The 13,758-nt window shown below is 44.6% G+C and overlaps 2 protein-coding genes across 3 annotated transcripts in view; one reads left to right on the forward strand and one right to left on the reverse strand.

The window, feature by feature from the left end:
* PLEKHB2 (pleckstrin homology domain containing B2) overlaps positions 1-13,758 on the reverse strand; it is a 31,199-nt gene that overhangs the window by 16,465 nt on the left and 976 nt on the right. For both annotated transcript variants that reach the window (XM_008258455.4, XM_002712323.5), the window contains exon 2: positions 3,600-3,644. In XM_008258455.4, the coding sequence (XP_008256677.2) occupies positions 3,600-3,636 (37 nt within the window). In that variant the 5' untranslated portion in view covers positions 3,637-3,644. The remainder of the gene's footprint in view (positions 1-3,599; positions 3,645-13,758) is intronic.
* Positions 13,462-13,758, forward strand: part of FAM168B (family with sequence similarity 168 member B) — a 64,100-nt gene continuing 63,803 nt past the window's right edge. The window contains exon 1 of the mRNA XM_017342782.3: positions 13,462-13,482. The gene's annotated coding sequence lies outside the window, so the exon portion shown is untranslated. The remainder of the gene's footprint in view (positions 13,483-13,758) is intronic.

The following is a 13,758-nucleotide window of genomic DNA, read 5'->3' on the forward strand; positions in this document are numbered from 1 at the left end:
CAGAACTAAACTGAACCTGAGACTTTCCCAGTAATATCTACATTTGCCAGATTGATCAGAAAATGCTGAACTGTAAAGTCCATGTTTCAAATAAACACAATACCTTGCTCTTTTGAGAAAGCATTTTGGTTTGTCCTTCCTTAAGAGCTCTCACATACACTCTTTTGCAACACTTCCCCTCACAGGAAGCCCACAGTACAGGAGGGGCCTCCCCTCCAGACACTGAATGAAGTGAGCGCAGCAGGACACTGGGCCTAGGCCTGCCTCTACACCATGCCCAACCTACCACCTCACACGGTCTGTCAGCTGGAAGAGTTCATCTTTCGTCTGTAATACTGGACCAGGCACTTAGCTTTATAAAGCTGGGATTTCCTCATGCGACAGAAGGGAGATCCCAGCTGTGGACCAGAAGGCTTAGCTGGGGAGTCGCTCCTACACCCTTTCCAGTTCCATACACTAACGGTGCATTTTTTGTTCCTATGCATCCCACCCTGTCTCTGGCCAAAGAGCACAAATTCGATTCCACAGATCTCTGTCTATGCTCTGATGCCTGCTACTGCTGACAACCAAAAGTAGGGCAATACAGCGTTCCTAAGAGTACCAGGCACCCTCCTCAGTGCAAGGAGCATCCACGGCACTTGCCAAACTGACCAGGAAGTGAACCCACACCCATTTGATTGGCAGTGCCTAAGCCACAGAGAAACTACCAACTGAAGTCATGTACACAGGTGGAATCACTGGATCAGAGAGTCCAGCCCAAATATTTCACCTGCCATCAAAGCTTTCCACAGACTAAGAACCAGACCCCAGTAGTCTTTGTGGCCAATGGCAGGAAGAGTCCTGGGGACTGCTGTGCCTACATGTAACCAACATGTGTCTCGGCTGCTCTGCAACCTGGTGAATTTAACACATTTCAGCTCATTTTACTGCAATTCAAAATCAACATACACATCTGGAGATGGAGCTAGCTATGCAATAAGTCTTCTGCACATGCACTTGTGAAATAGTGAAAAAAACTGTGCAACTTATCTGAAAGACAGTTGTGTGTTCAGCACCACCCCAGGCACAGAGGAGTAGAAAACAGTCAAAAGGGTCACTCTCGACAGAGTTTACAATGAGCTGCGGTAGATAAACAAAAGCTTGCCCTAAAACAAGCACATGGCATGGTCTAAGGTGAAAACCAAAAGACCAGCAAAGGGCATGTCTTCAAGGTCTTTGTGTGGCCCCTGATCATGATGAGACCAGGCCCACCAAACCCAAAACCAGGGAACCAGACGCTGGAGCTATACCCTAAGATGCCAGCCTTCTTTGAAAGGCAGTATTACAACAGCTCCGTCTATCTGAACAGTACAGGACCATCACAGGCCCTGAGAAGTCACACGGCTCAGCTCCTGGTCAGGAAACATAGTCACAGACAAGATGAAGGCCTGTCCCTCATAGAAATAGTGCAAATGCCTGAATCAGCCCTGACTGTATGTAGGTTTCCCACCTATGGTATACTCTTGGACAGGTCACCCAGTCTCATGGAATTCCCATTTCTGCAACTAGAATTAACAACACCTACCTCAGGGAGCTACTGTGAGGACCAAAGAACATACACACACAAAATCCTCATAAAAGGAACACATGCAAGCTTCATACACAATATTTTGTATATAGCATCGAAGGTATGCAGCTGATTCTTCACTGCTAGCCTCAGCTTTGGTCAAGCTCTGAAGGTATCCCTCAAACACACCACATTCATATTCCTAAACAAGCAACAGTGTGCACTACAGTTCCATTTTTGTTAGAATCGTAAATGATGTAGCAGTCACTTTCCCGTAACTCTGCTCTTTCCAGAGGAAAAGAATCATCTGCTCACTCTTTCTTCAAGACTGCAGGGGATAGACTGGGCAGCCCCCTGCAGATACGTGCAACTGTGGGTAATGCCAAACCTAGGACATTCCATGTTTTCCCATACATACATCCCTTTGAGAAACTTTAATTTACAGATTAGGCATAGTAAGAGATTAACAAAACTAATAACACAGTAGAATGATTAAAGCAATATGCTGCCCACATGGGAGACGCGGAAGAAAACTCCTGGCTTTGGATTGGCACAGCTCTGGCTGTTGCAGCCATCTGGAGAGCGAACCAGTGGACAGAAGACCTCTCCCTCCCTATCCCACTCTCTCTGCCTCTGCCTCTCTGTATCTTTAAAAAACATATGCTGTAGGGGCTGGTGCATTGGCGTGGTGAGCTGAGCCTCCACCTGCATCATCAGCATCCCCTATGGGCGTCAATTGGAGTCCTGGCTGCTTCTCTTCCGATCCAGCTCTCTGCTATAGCTTGTGAAGGCAAGGTGGGATGGCTTGGGCCCCCAGACCCATGTAAGAGACCTGGAAGAGGCTCCTGGCTGGCTTCGGAGCAGTCCAATTCCAGCCATTGCGGCCATTTGGGGAGCAAACCAGTGGATAGAAGACTTTTCTCTTTGTCTCTCTCTCTCTGTAACTCCCTCAAATAAATAAAATCTTTCTTTTAAAAAATGCTGTGATAGAAGTTATTTAAAACTTAGGAATTATTAATTCCTGGAATTTTCCATTTAATATTTTAAAACACAGTTAATCAAGGGTAACTGAAACCACAGTGGGCAAAACCGTGGTTAAGGTGAGACTATTATAAACAGAACTGGTGCTTTCTGCTTTACAACACACTATATGAATCTGGGCCAGCACTGTGGCCTAATAGGTTAAGCCTTCGCCTATAGCACCAGCATTCCTTATGGGCACTGGTTCAAGTCCCAGCTGCTCCACTTCCGATCCAGCTCCCTGCTGACATGCCTGGGAAAGTGTGGAAGATGCAGAGGAAGCTCCTGGCTCCTGGCTTTGGATCTGCCCAGCACTGGCCACTGCGGGCATTTGGGGAGTGAACCACAGGTGGAAGACCTCTCTCTGTCTCCCCTCTGTCTATAATTCTGCCTCTCAAATAAATATCTTTTTAAAAATGCACTATATGAATCCCACTTGGAGTGGTAGCCTCAGAAATAAGCAGATGGTATATGAAAAACAGGCCCAAAGAGCTAAGTCTAGCAAAGGGGAACTCAACCCCATAACTGAAAAACTGGGTTTCTTCTCCATAATTCTTTTGGAGATTCAAAAGTTTGGGGTTTAAATAACTCATGCCCTCAGGTCAAGTCTTCGTCCACATAATTACATACAAAGACTCTGGTATTGCAGAATCTGAGTCAGAGCTCAACCCCAGATCAGGCACTTCCCACACCCAAAGGGACCAGAAATTCCATCCGGTACAGAACAAACACAGTCAGAGCCACGGGGAGTCTGAGGTCACCATGACTAACACAACGCGCTGATGGGAAAGAGAAACTAGCACACACTGCCATCATTTCCTGGTTGCTGTCAACTTGGTAACCAAGGAGGAGTCCCATGGGTGCAGAAATACAGTTCACAGAGCTCTAAAAATAACCAGCAGAGAAACCTGGCAACACCATTAATAAGACTTTACTACTTGTTCTTCAGTGAGATCTGTTTCAGCAGCAGAAATAAGAATATGCTGCAAGGCAACACTCAAGATGCACCCTAGACCAAGTGTCCTGTACTCACTCTGTCGCAGCAGCCATCCGCTCTTCACAAACGCCATCTCTTCACCTGCAGGAGGAAAAACAGGCAGGTTCAAAATCACACCCAGGAAGAGAACGGCCCATCCAGTCCAAGTCGCAATCATCATCTCCTTCAGTGTCAGCTGAGGAACGGCCCAAAGCCAAGTCACCCACTAGCAACCTGCCATTTTCCAAATGTCTCCTCAAAATGGGCATTAAGGATCTATCTCCTTCCCTCTCTATGCCTTTCAAATAAAGAAAATGAAAATAAGTAAAAATTTTAAAAATAAAACAAAAAATAAATAAGCCCAAATAAACCTTCACCCTCCTAAGTTTTCTTCTTAGGGATTTTAGTGAAGGTGATCAAAAACTAACACAGGCTGGGGCCACCACTGTGGCATAGTCAGTAAAGCCCCCACCTGCAGTGCTGGCATCCCTTATGGGCACTGGTTTGAGTCCCGGCTGCTCCACTTCCAATCCAGCTCTCTGCTATGGCCTGGGAAAGCAGAAGACAGCCCAGGCCCTTGGGCCCCTGCACCTGAGTGGGAAGACCCAGAGGAAGTTCCTGGCTCCTGGCTTCACATCAGCGCAGCTCCAGCCTTTGCAGCCAGTTGGGGAGTGAATCAGCAGATGGAAGACCTCTCTCTGCCTCTCCTTCTCTCTCTGTGTAACTCTTTCAAATAAATAAATAAATCTTAAAAAAAAAAAAAAAAGAAAAAAGAAAAACTACCACAGGGCCATTGTAGGCCTTAAGGGAGTGAACCAACAGACAGGCCCCCACCCCCCCGCTCTCAAATAAAAAATAAAAATATAATAAACATAATAAAAAACCTTCTGTTTGGAGAGCAAAAGCAGTCAAAAAGACTAGCAACAAATTAGAGAAAAAAACTATAACCATATGGCAGCAATGAGCTGGTTTTCTTCACTTACATATAAACAAAAGGTACTTGGTAATTCACAAGAAAACACAAACTTATAAGGAGAAATTCAATTTCTCTCTCCAATGCACAAAATTCAAAACAATTTTACCTATTATATGGGTGGCAAAAAGCCACTCCCTGACACCCAGCAAGGAAGGAAGCTTGCAGCAGCCCCGCTGGAGAAGAATCTGACAAAGTCAAACAAAATGCTCCAAGTCCAAATACTTGACCCAGCAGTCTCACCAGTACTAGGAATGTGCCTCACTGACAGATGTGCAGAGGTTCACCAACATATATGTACAGGTATTCACTGCAACACCACTTACACCGCAAAAAAAACATGCCCCACCGCAGGGGCCTGCTTAGCAGGCAGCACTGCCACCCACAGATCACCAGGCCGATACACACCTCACACCTGTGTTCTGACAGGACTCAAGAATCCACTAAGGACATGTGTCTCGGGGAGAGGAATGGGGCGATGTCATGTATGTGACAGAAGGGAGACAACCAGTCCTGTTACTCCTTTCTGTACTGTCTGAATTTGCCTGGAACAACTTGCATGTATGGTTTTCATCTCATTTTTTTTAAATAAGTAAGTACTATTTGGAAGGTAAGACTACAGGCCACTTTTCTTTTCTACTTCAGTTTTTTGTTTTTTAATGTAGTAGAAAGGCACACAACAAAAGTCCTATCCACTGGTTCATTCCCTAAATACAATAGCCAGGGCTAGGCAGATCAAAGCTAGCAGGCAGGAACTCAACGCAGGCCTCCCCATGTGGGTGGCAGAGATACAGTTACTTGAGCCATCACTGCTGTCTCCTTAGGTTGGAATTAGCAGGAAACAGGTCAGGAACCAGAGCCAAGTATCAAACTCAGGTATTCTAATACGGGTTGTAGGCACCTTAACCACCAGCACAAACACCCACCTCCTACTTCAGTTTTTTTTAGGTACTTTATAAATATTTACTTACTTAATTTATTTATTTTTATTTGAAAGGCAGAGAGAGAGACAGAGAGAGAAAGAAGTCTTCTAATCACTGGTTTACTCTGTCTCTCCACTGTTTCTTAAAATAATAAAAGGACAATCACTCCAACATTGCAGACAGCACCACATCCCTGCAGTGAGGTTGTTATCCCAGAACATGAAACAGAAAAGGTAAAGCATGCACACACTCGTGCCAAATCCTGAGTGTTCATAAAGTCATTTCCTACAGCCATAACAGGAACTCTGAGTTTATACTTCACGTGAAAAAGCAGCTAGTTAGGAACAGGCCAAGAGTTACCTGAGACAGTATTAGGAGCTACCTAGTTACAATACACATACAAAAACTGACTGAAATCTTGCCAAAAACCTTTTGGCTCCTTAGGAACTGGTGGTTTGAAAAGCTGAATGATATCAAGATGTGGAAAAACCTTTCCAGAGGAGCACACTGAACTGCTCTGACCAAGTTGTTAATTCTGGGCCAGTGAGTTAAACCAAGGCCTGTGACGCCGGCATCCCACACAAGCACTGGCTGCAGTACCGGCTGCCCCACTTCTAATCCAGCTCCCTGCTAATGTACCTGGGAAAGCAGCAGCAGCTGGCCCAAGTGCTTGGGCCCCTGCCACCCACCGTGGGAGACCTGGATGGAGTTTCAGGCTCCTGGCTTTGGCCTGGCCCAGCCCCGGCTGTTGAGGCCACTTGGGGAGTGAACCAGCAGATGGAAGATCTATCTCTCCCTCTTTCTCTATAACTCTGCCTTTCAAATAATTAAGTCAAGTTGTTTTAATTTCTAATGGTTCTCAACATTATTAGGTCAAGATGTCAGAAAAAATTTAACATTGATATTAAAAAACAACTTCATTTATTCAAAGGCCTTTAAGAATCTAACAACTGTATATAGGCCTGTTGCTATTATCTCTGATTATTATCTACTAATTGAATGGCTCAACATCTCAACTGCCAAACACTGTTCCTCTTTTCTTTGGTGTCTCCTCAGGGTGAGACTGAGTATGTTTCCCTTTCAGGTAGTAGGCACTTCAAAGATGCCAACAGGAGAAATTAGACAGCTGACTTGGGAATCAACCCTAGGCCACTTAAGTCAGGATTCAGAAAGGAGGGCTGGTGCTCTTGTGCAGCAAGTTAAGCCACCATCTGCAGTGCAGGCATCCTACACAGGCACCAGTTGGAGTCCCAGCTGCTCCACTTCCAATCCCGTTCCCTGCTAGTGCACCTGGGAAAGCAGCGGAAGATGGCCCAAGTCCTTGGACCACTGCATGTGGGAGCCTGAGAGGAAGCTCCTGGCTCTGACCTTACCCAGCCCCAGCCATTGCTGTCATTTGAAGAGTAAACCAGTTAATGGAAGATCTCTCTCTCTCTCCAAATATATATATATATATCCCCCTCTGTAATGCTTTCAAATAAATAAATATTTTTAAGAAGATTCAGAAAGGAAAAAAATGCAAATGTCCACATCTAGAGGATAGTATTATACACGTATTTTGGATGTGCCTATATAAAAAAGTTCAAAACTATTAGAGAAAGGGAAAATCAGATTACAAGTCAGAAAGAAACCAACCAGAATCAGCTACAAAACTCATGGTTCTTCTGCAGCACTTGTCTGTTATCAGGGCCAGTGGGTTAAACCAAGGCCTGTGACACCGGATTCTTGTCTGTTATCACCTTGCCTATCTCTAGTCACCCTTAGGACAACCTTACCCATTCTCTGTGCCCAGATCTTTATCTCTAACACTAGACTCCTCTAAAAGAAACCAGAGCTCCTTGAAAATGAGCTGGCTATTAACTCAGGGGCAGGTGCCCTCAAGACGTGCCTCAGCCAGCCTACAGTCAAACAGCAAAGATGCTTTCAGGAATGCCTTCAGAAAGGATAAAGACGACAAGCAGCTGAGGAAGGGGGCAGGAGGTGGCCAAACTGTGATGTGCCAAGTACAAAGTCCGAATTATAGTTCATTAGAACCAACTAAAGTTGAAAAGCATCCTGAGCATAAAAGGATTAAAATGGGATACACTGCTACAGAACATGTTAGAGAAAAGATACACCTTCTGATGTGGGTTCAATTTCATACGACTGAAGGATAGGGGATTGGTAGAAAGAAAATACTTGAAACACTTTTATTTGTGTAGCATCCCTTCACTGGATTAATTCAAATGGTTACTGGGTCAACAGCAAGGCATATTTATTATTATCTGTTTCCTTTTTAAGATAAGACAGCACTTCTAGTTGAGGGCTCAAGTGTTCTGAAACAGAGAATACTACAGGAACAAGTTTCAAGCAAGCCCGAACTTAAGCTGCTGGGCAGAAATGCCCTGGGGAAAACCAACCACGACTGCCCCACACTAAGGAATGTGTTGAGTTTGTCACTTGTACCTGCTGGCCAGGCACTTGCACTCCAGTCTCCAAGCTAAGAGGACATAAAAGTCCCATGATACTAGGGGCTTCCTAAGGCCTTGTAGGATCTTCACCTGGATATGATAGTATCAACACTCACCAGCATCTTCTTAGGGGACTGAGGCTAAGACACTTTGCCATCTGGCAGACAGCAAGGTGGCAGCCACTGGAGTGCAAGAGAAGCTCTGTATCTCCTTTAAAGAGATGTGTATACTTGGTATCTACTGCCTCTTCCATTTTCACCACACCGATGTCACCACCACCCCAGGGAGCAATATTTGCCTCATCAGCTTCCACCATCTCAACCATAACCAGAATGGAACAGAATCCAGACTCCCACACCAGTCAAAGTAAGACGCTGCACAGACAAGTCTGTAAACAGCTGCAATCACCTGCCCTTCGATGACACACCTCAGCTTTGCTGCACCACAGCTACACCTTGCTGTCTAGTTTGCCCCTGCCCAGGCCCCTCTAGTGTCTCCTGAACCCTCACCACAAAGCATAAGAGGGGACAGCACCTGGCCCAGCCCTCCAGAGATTCACATGCCACCGCCCCACACAGGTAACTCCACCCATCAGCCTAGGGCAGCTCCTGGTCCTGAACTCCGCTTAGCCTGTCCTGTCTTGAGGTTACCTAAGATGTGGGGAAAACAAGAAAGGCAGACTTTAAACACACATTATTCCAGTTTTGTCTCTCCTAAGTATTTCTGGAGAATGTATTTTTTTTTTTATTCACTAAACACTATAATCCACAAGAGGGCTATTTTCAAAGAGAGCAGACACAAGAATGACATTAAAATGTGGATCCAAAGCAAAGACTTGCCAGTAGTGTGAAGATTATCCATGCTGGTGACTGCTTTGCAGCTTCCAAGGCTAATGATGGATCATAAGAAACACAACCTGGAACTAAAAGGAGAGTGAAGAGGAAAACAAGGTGCAGAGCCACAAAAAAAAAAAAAAAAAAAAAAAAAAAACAAAGAAAGAGGAAGCAGAAACAGAAGCCGCTGATATGCTGACACTCTGAGGGGTGTAAAGGAAGTGGACAAGTGGTAACTAACAGAATTCAGCCTTTTCTGCTTTGTCTTGTGCTAATAGACAGCAAACCAACCTGTGCACAGAACACTGCAACGACTGGGAAATTGGAGGAACAAGATAATTCTGTAAGTGAGGGAGTTCTCAGGAGAATTTACAGGAAGTCTTTAAGAAGCATCACTAGGCCCTCTACTCACATGAGATATCACGTGAGACACCACGTGAGATACGTCTGAAGGGGAAGAGGGACCATGAAGTCTTAAACTCCCAGTGCTCTTCCTTTAGTTACCTCCAGAACTCCAGCTTCAGGCAAGTGGGTATAAAATATTCTGTTTACAGGTCAGTTTCATGAATAAGCCATGGATGAGAGAGAGATGAATGCTATACCAACATTCCCCAGAACAGGACCCAGTTCCACAGTCACAAGCTCCAGTGAACATTCACCGGAGACCCTCAGTAGGGTAGATGACTGTGAAACTCCAGAACACTAAGGACAAAGAACAGAACCTAAAATCTCCCCAAAGACAAAACGGGGTCAACAAGGCACAGGGCATTTTCATCAGCAATGCCAGAAGCTGGGAGGTAACAGAGCAAGCACTTCACAGTGCTCAGAGAAAATTACTGCCGGCCCAGAATTCCACACTCAAATTATTAGTGCCTGGGTTGAAGCTGGCACTAGTCCCAATTCCAGACTCCTGATAATATGCACCCCAGGAGGCAGCAGGTGATAACTCCGGTAGTTAGGTCCCTGTGACCCACATCAGAGACTTAGATTGACTTCCTGACCTGACTCCTAGTTTTGGACTGGCCCAGCCTCGGCTGTTGTGGGCATTTGGGGAGAGCACCAGCAGACAGGAATTCTCTCTCTCTCAGCCTCTCAAATTTTTAAAATTAAAAAAATTTAAAGTTTTAAGGATTACTTCCCTTGCAGCCCTTGACCACAACCTAATGAAAAAATACACAGGCGTAGGGTGGGCATTTGACCTAGCAAGTAAGATGCCAGTCAGGCCACCCATGCCACATAGCAGAGTGTCTGGGTTTGAGTCCCAGCACCAGCTCCCAATTCCAGCTTCTTGCTATTGCAGATCCTGCGAAGCAGTGGTGACAGATCAAGTAATTGGGTTCCCATCATCAGAGTAGCAGATCTGAATTGAGTTCCCAGCTCCTGGCTTCAGCCTGGCCCAGTCCTGGCCATCATCAGCACTTGGAAGTGAAACAAAGAACAAGAGCTTTCTCTGTTTATCGCTTATCGCTGTCTGTGTGTGTATGTCTGTCTATATGTGTATGTCTATCTATCCCTTTCTGTTTCTCTCTGCCTCCCTCACCAAAAAAAAAAAAAAAAAGAAAAAGAAAAAAAAAGAATAGACACGTGTTCCACCAAAATGAGAGAATAACTTAGAGAAACCAAAGGATCCATCAAAAGGATCAAGGGGGGGGGGGGGGGGGGGACTCCCAGGAAGACAGCCTGGAAAAGCAACCAGTCCAGATTAAAGCAAGACCGAGTACTTTGGGGGGGAAAAGGAACGGCCGTCGCCTAAGAGTTTTTGTCTGTCTGATGAACTGGATTGAAGTGCTTTACAAGGCAGCCAAAGTTTCACAAGGAGGGACGTGAAAAGATTATGTGTAAATCAACAGCAATTTTATCATACATAGAAACATGAAAGTAAACACTTTAAGAAGAGCCGCTTAAAAAGGTAGAAACTGTCGTCTCTAGTTAAAGAAAGGAGCTACAGAAGACACCGACACTTTTTACTCTAAGGGTTAAAGCACTATTTGGCTTTTCAATATTTACATGTATTATCTTGATAAATGTAAGCCTGCTGAGCAATACTTTAAAATGTCTTTGAATACAGCAAAACAAAAGACAAAATGCCAACCTAGATGGTATCTACCTACTTGAATGCTCCTTTTCAGAAGCTTCTTGGTTTTGTTTTTGGAAATAAAGAGAGGAATGTTTCTTTAGCAACCAAAAATCATAAAGTATGATTCTGATCATATGCTTTTAAAAATCTATAAAACCTAACGTTCATCAGTATAGGTTTTGGAGTTAAAACATCAAAATATGGCTCAATCCGTTATAAATTACCTTGGGCAAATTAATTTTCCAAGTCTTACTATTTTGATCTGTAAAATAACACTATCTACTTAGTAAGATGTATGGAAAACTGTGTAATATAATACTATGTATTTGGTACCTGGCCATTACTAAAATTCAGTGCACAGTAGCTACTTCCACAGCACTTATTACTAGCATTATCACTATCATTCACTCCTTATCCACCTGACTATAGTTGCCCAACACATTCTAGAAGAAGTAAAGACATCAGGCTCTTCTTTGAACAGTTTAGGAGATGTAGTTAAGTTAGGGTCAAAATTCAAACATGTTTATTTTGGAAGCAAAAACCAAAAAATCTCCCACAACCAATTTCTCTGAAGGAACAGAAATTTTTCTGCTGAATTCCACATCACCCCAAAACTTCAACATTTCACCACTCATACCCTGGAGCAGATCTAATGTGTAAATTAAAACTCATCAGATAGTTAGTTGGAAGTCCTGTTGATTCCTAGAAAATAAAACACTATCAAACTAATTGGAAAATAATCACATTAATTCCATGTCAGTAAAAATTTACAGAAAGATTTAAAGAATAAACCATATTCAACAATTCAAACCACTTTAAATTTGAATTCAAACTATTTCAAAAGCACTGAATCACAATGGCCCAACAGGTGGAAAATCCTGCCTCTGTAATCTGATGGTCCTGGGCCTGACACCCACTTGGCCTCTACGCCCTGGTGTGACACCTGTGGGCAAGATCCTAAACCTCTCCAAGCCTCAGTTTTCGTACCTGAATTACAAGACACAACAAGTTTCCCCTACATGGCTATAGTGCAGACTCAAAGGGATGCATCCAAAGAGCCCCGTGGCAGATGCTCCAAAGGTAAGAACTGCTATAATCACACTATTTTGTTTCAAGAGTTGGCAATCAGGGTACTTCTTTACAACTGGCTCATTCACAACACCCACTGTGCTGGTTAGTGCTCTCTCACTCCAGTTGTGAAAGTTATTTCCTTATGAAAAGGAGGAAGACTCCCCTCTGTTCTTTAGGGACAGTAATGGAGAGCCAAAGAGAAATCCCAGGTATATTCCAAAACCACAGAGGTGACAGAGGGGACCCATCACCATGTAAAGCTCAGTTCATGTGAGCCACCTAAGGACTTCTTAATAACAAGCCTAACACAGGCACCAGCACGTGCAGACAGACCAGGAAGGCAAGAGCCAACGTCCAACTTTCTCTTCCCATATGGCTTGTGGAAGCTAACAAACAGCTGACCTCGCCTTTAAAGAAACGCCCATCCCACATCACACTGATACATTCAAGTCCTGGCTCCAGCTTCCCGCTAGAACGCTCAAGTAACTGAGTTCCTGCCACTCACATGGGAGACCTGGATTTGGTTCCTGCCTCTCAGCTATTGTGGGCATCTGGGGAGTGAACCAGAAGACTGGACTGATGGCTCTCTCCCTCTGTCACTCTAATAAATAAGTTTAATAGTGTTCTGAAATATGACTAGATTAACTAGATCCCTTTTGTAACATGTTAAACAATTAACTCTGCAACTCTTGGTAGTTACTGACACTAATATATAGCAATTGTTTAAATTTGCTAACATCCAGTAAGACAAAATTAAGGTGAAGAGAAGGAACCAAATATTAATGTAAACTAAGAAGTACAGCAAAACTTTCATAGAGCAGGGGAAAAAAAAAACCTTCCACTTTTCTCTAACAATAGTATTACTACAAGAATAGTACCACTCCTTTCTATGCCACTGCTGGACACATTTTAAATTAATCCACAGCCTTGAGATTATTGGGAAACTTACTGCCAAAATATGCTAACACCCCTGCCGCACAATGCTAGCAAAGATCCACTGTCAGGTTCTGAGTTCTTGCCCACAGCCTCTTCAGTAAGAAATTTCCAATCACAGGACGCCAGGCGCTAGGTTGTCCACCAGGAACAGCATACAACACACATGTTATTTCTGTCCTCAGTGAAAAGGAGGGATGAAGGGAGAGGGAACCAAGCAGAGATCCTCCCACAGTGAGTAAACACCAGACACAAGCAACGCGCAGGCAAGCACCAGCCTGGCCACAGGGTTTCTCCCCAAGCCTGTGTCCTTTCATTATCCAGCAGACCAGCCCAGGATTGACCTAGGGAACACTGCTGAGCGCTAGGGAGCCAGTCACCCGAGCAGGGCCTCTCAGGTAGACACGCCCACTGAATAGGCACATACACACAGGTGTATCTGGGCACATGTTTTGGCCACGAATTTGTTAAACAAATATGGAGGGCCTTAAGTAAACAGTGAGTTAACAGTCCCAGCCCAGGCCTAAATCTCTCATGTGATCCGGACAAGTCACTTCCTGCAATGTGGCTCCCTCAAGGACCACAGGGGCTGTGGAATATTCCTCCCTTCAGATATCAAGGCTCTGCCCTCAGCCTGAGGCTCCACTCATTCCTCCTCAAATGGGAGGCAACACAGAACGGTAAGAGAATCAACGGCGTTGTGAATTCACTAAGTCCCCCTCCTCTAGATTTTTCTTTTAAGGCTACTCTAGCCCGTGTTTAAAAATTACTTATTCATATGATTGGCAGAGAGCAAGCTCTCATTTGCTGGCTCACTCCCGGAAAGTCCCACAATGGCCAGAGGTGAGCTGGGGCCTAAGCCAGGAACTCCATCCAGGTCTCCCTGGGGAGGCAGGAACCCAATTACTTACGGGGGGGGGGGGGGGCTCCTGGGATCTACCATCAGCAGGCAGCTG

Source organism: Oryctolagus cuniculus, chromosome 3, assembly GCF_964237555.1.
Source record: "Oryctolagus cuniculus chromosome 3, mOryCun1.1, whole genome shotgun sequence".
Taxonomy (NCBI): domain Eukaryota; kingdom Metazoa; phylum Chordata; class Mammalia; order Lagomorpha; family Leporidae; genus Oryctolagus; species Oryctolagus cuniculus.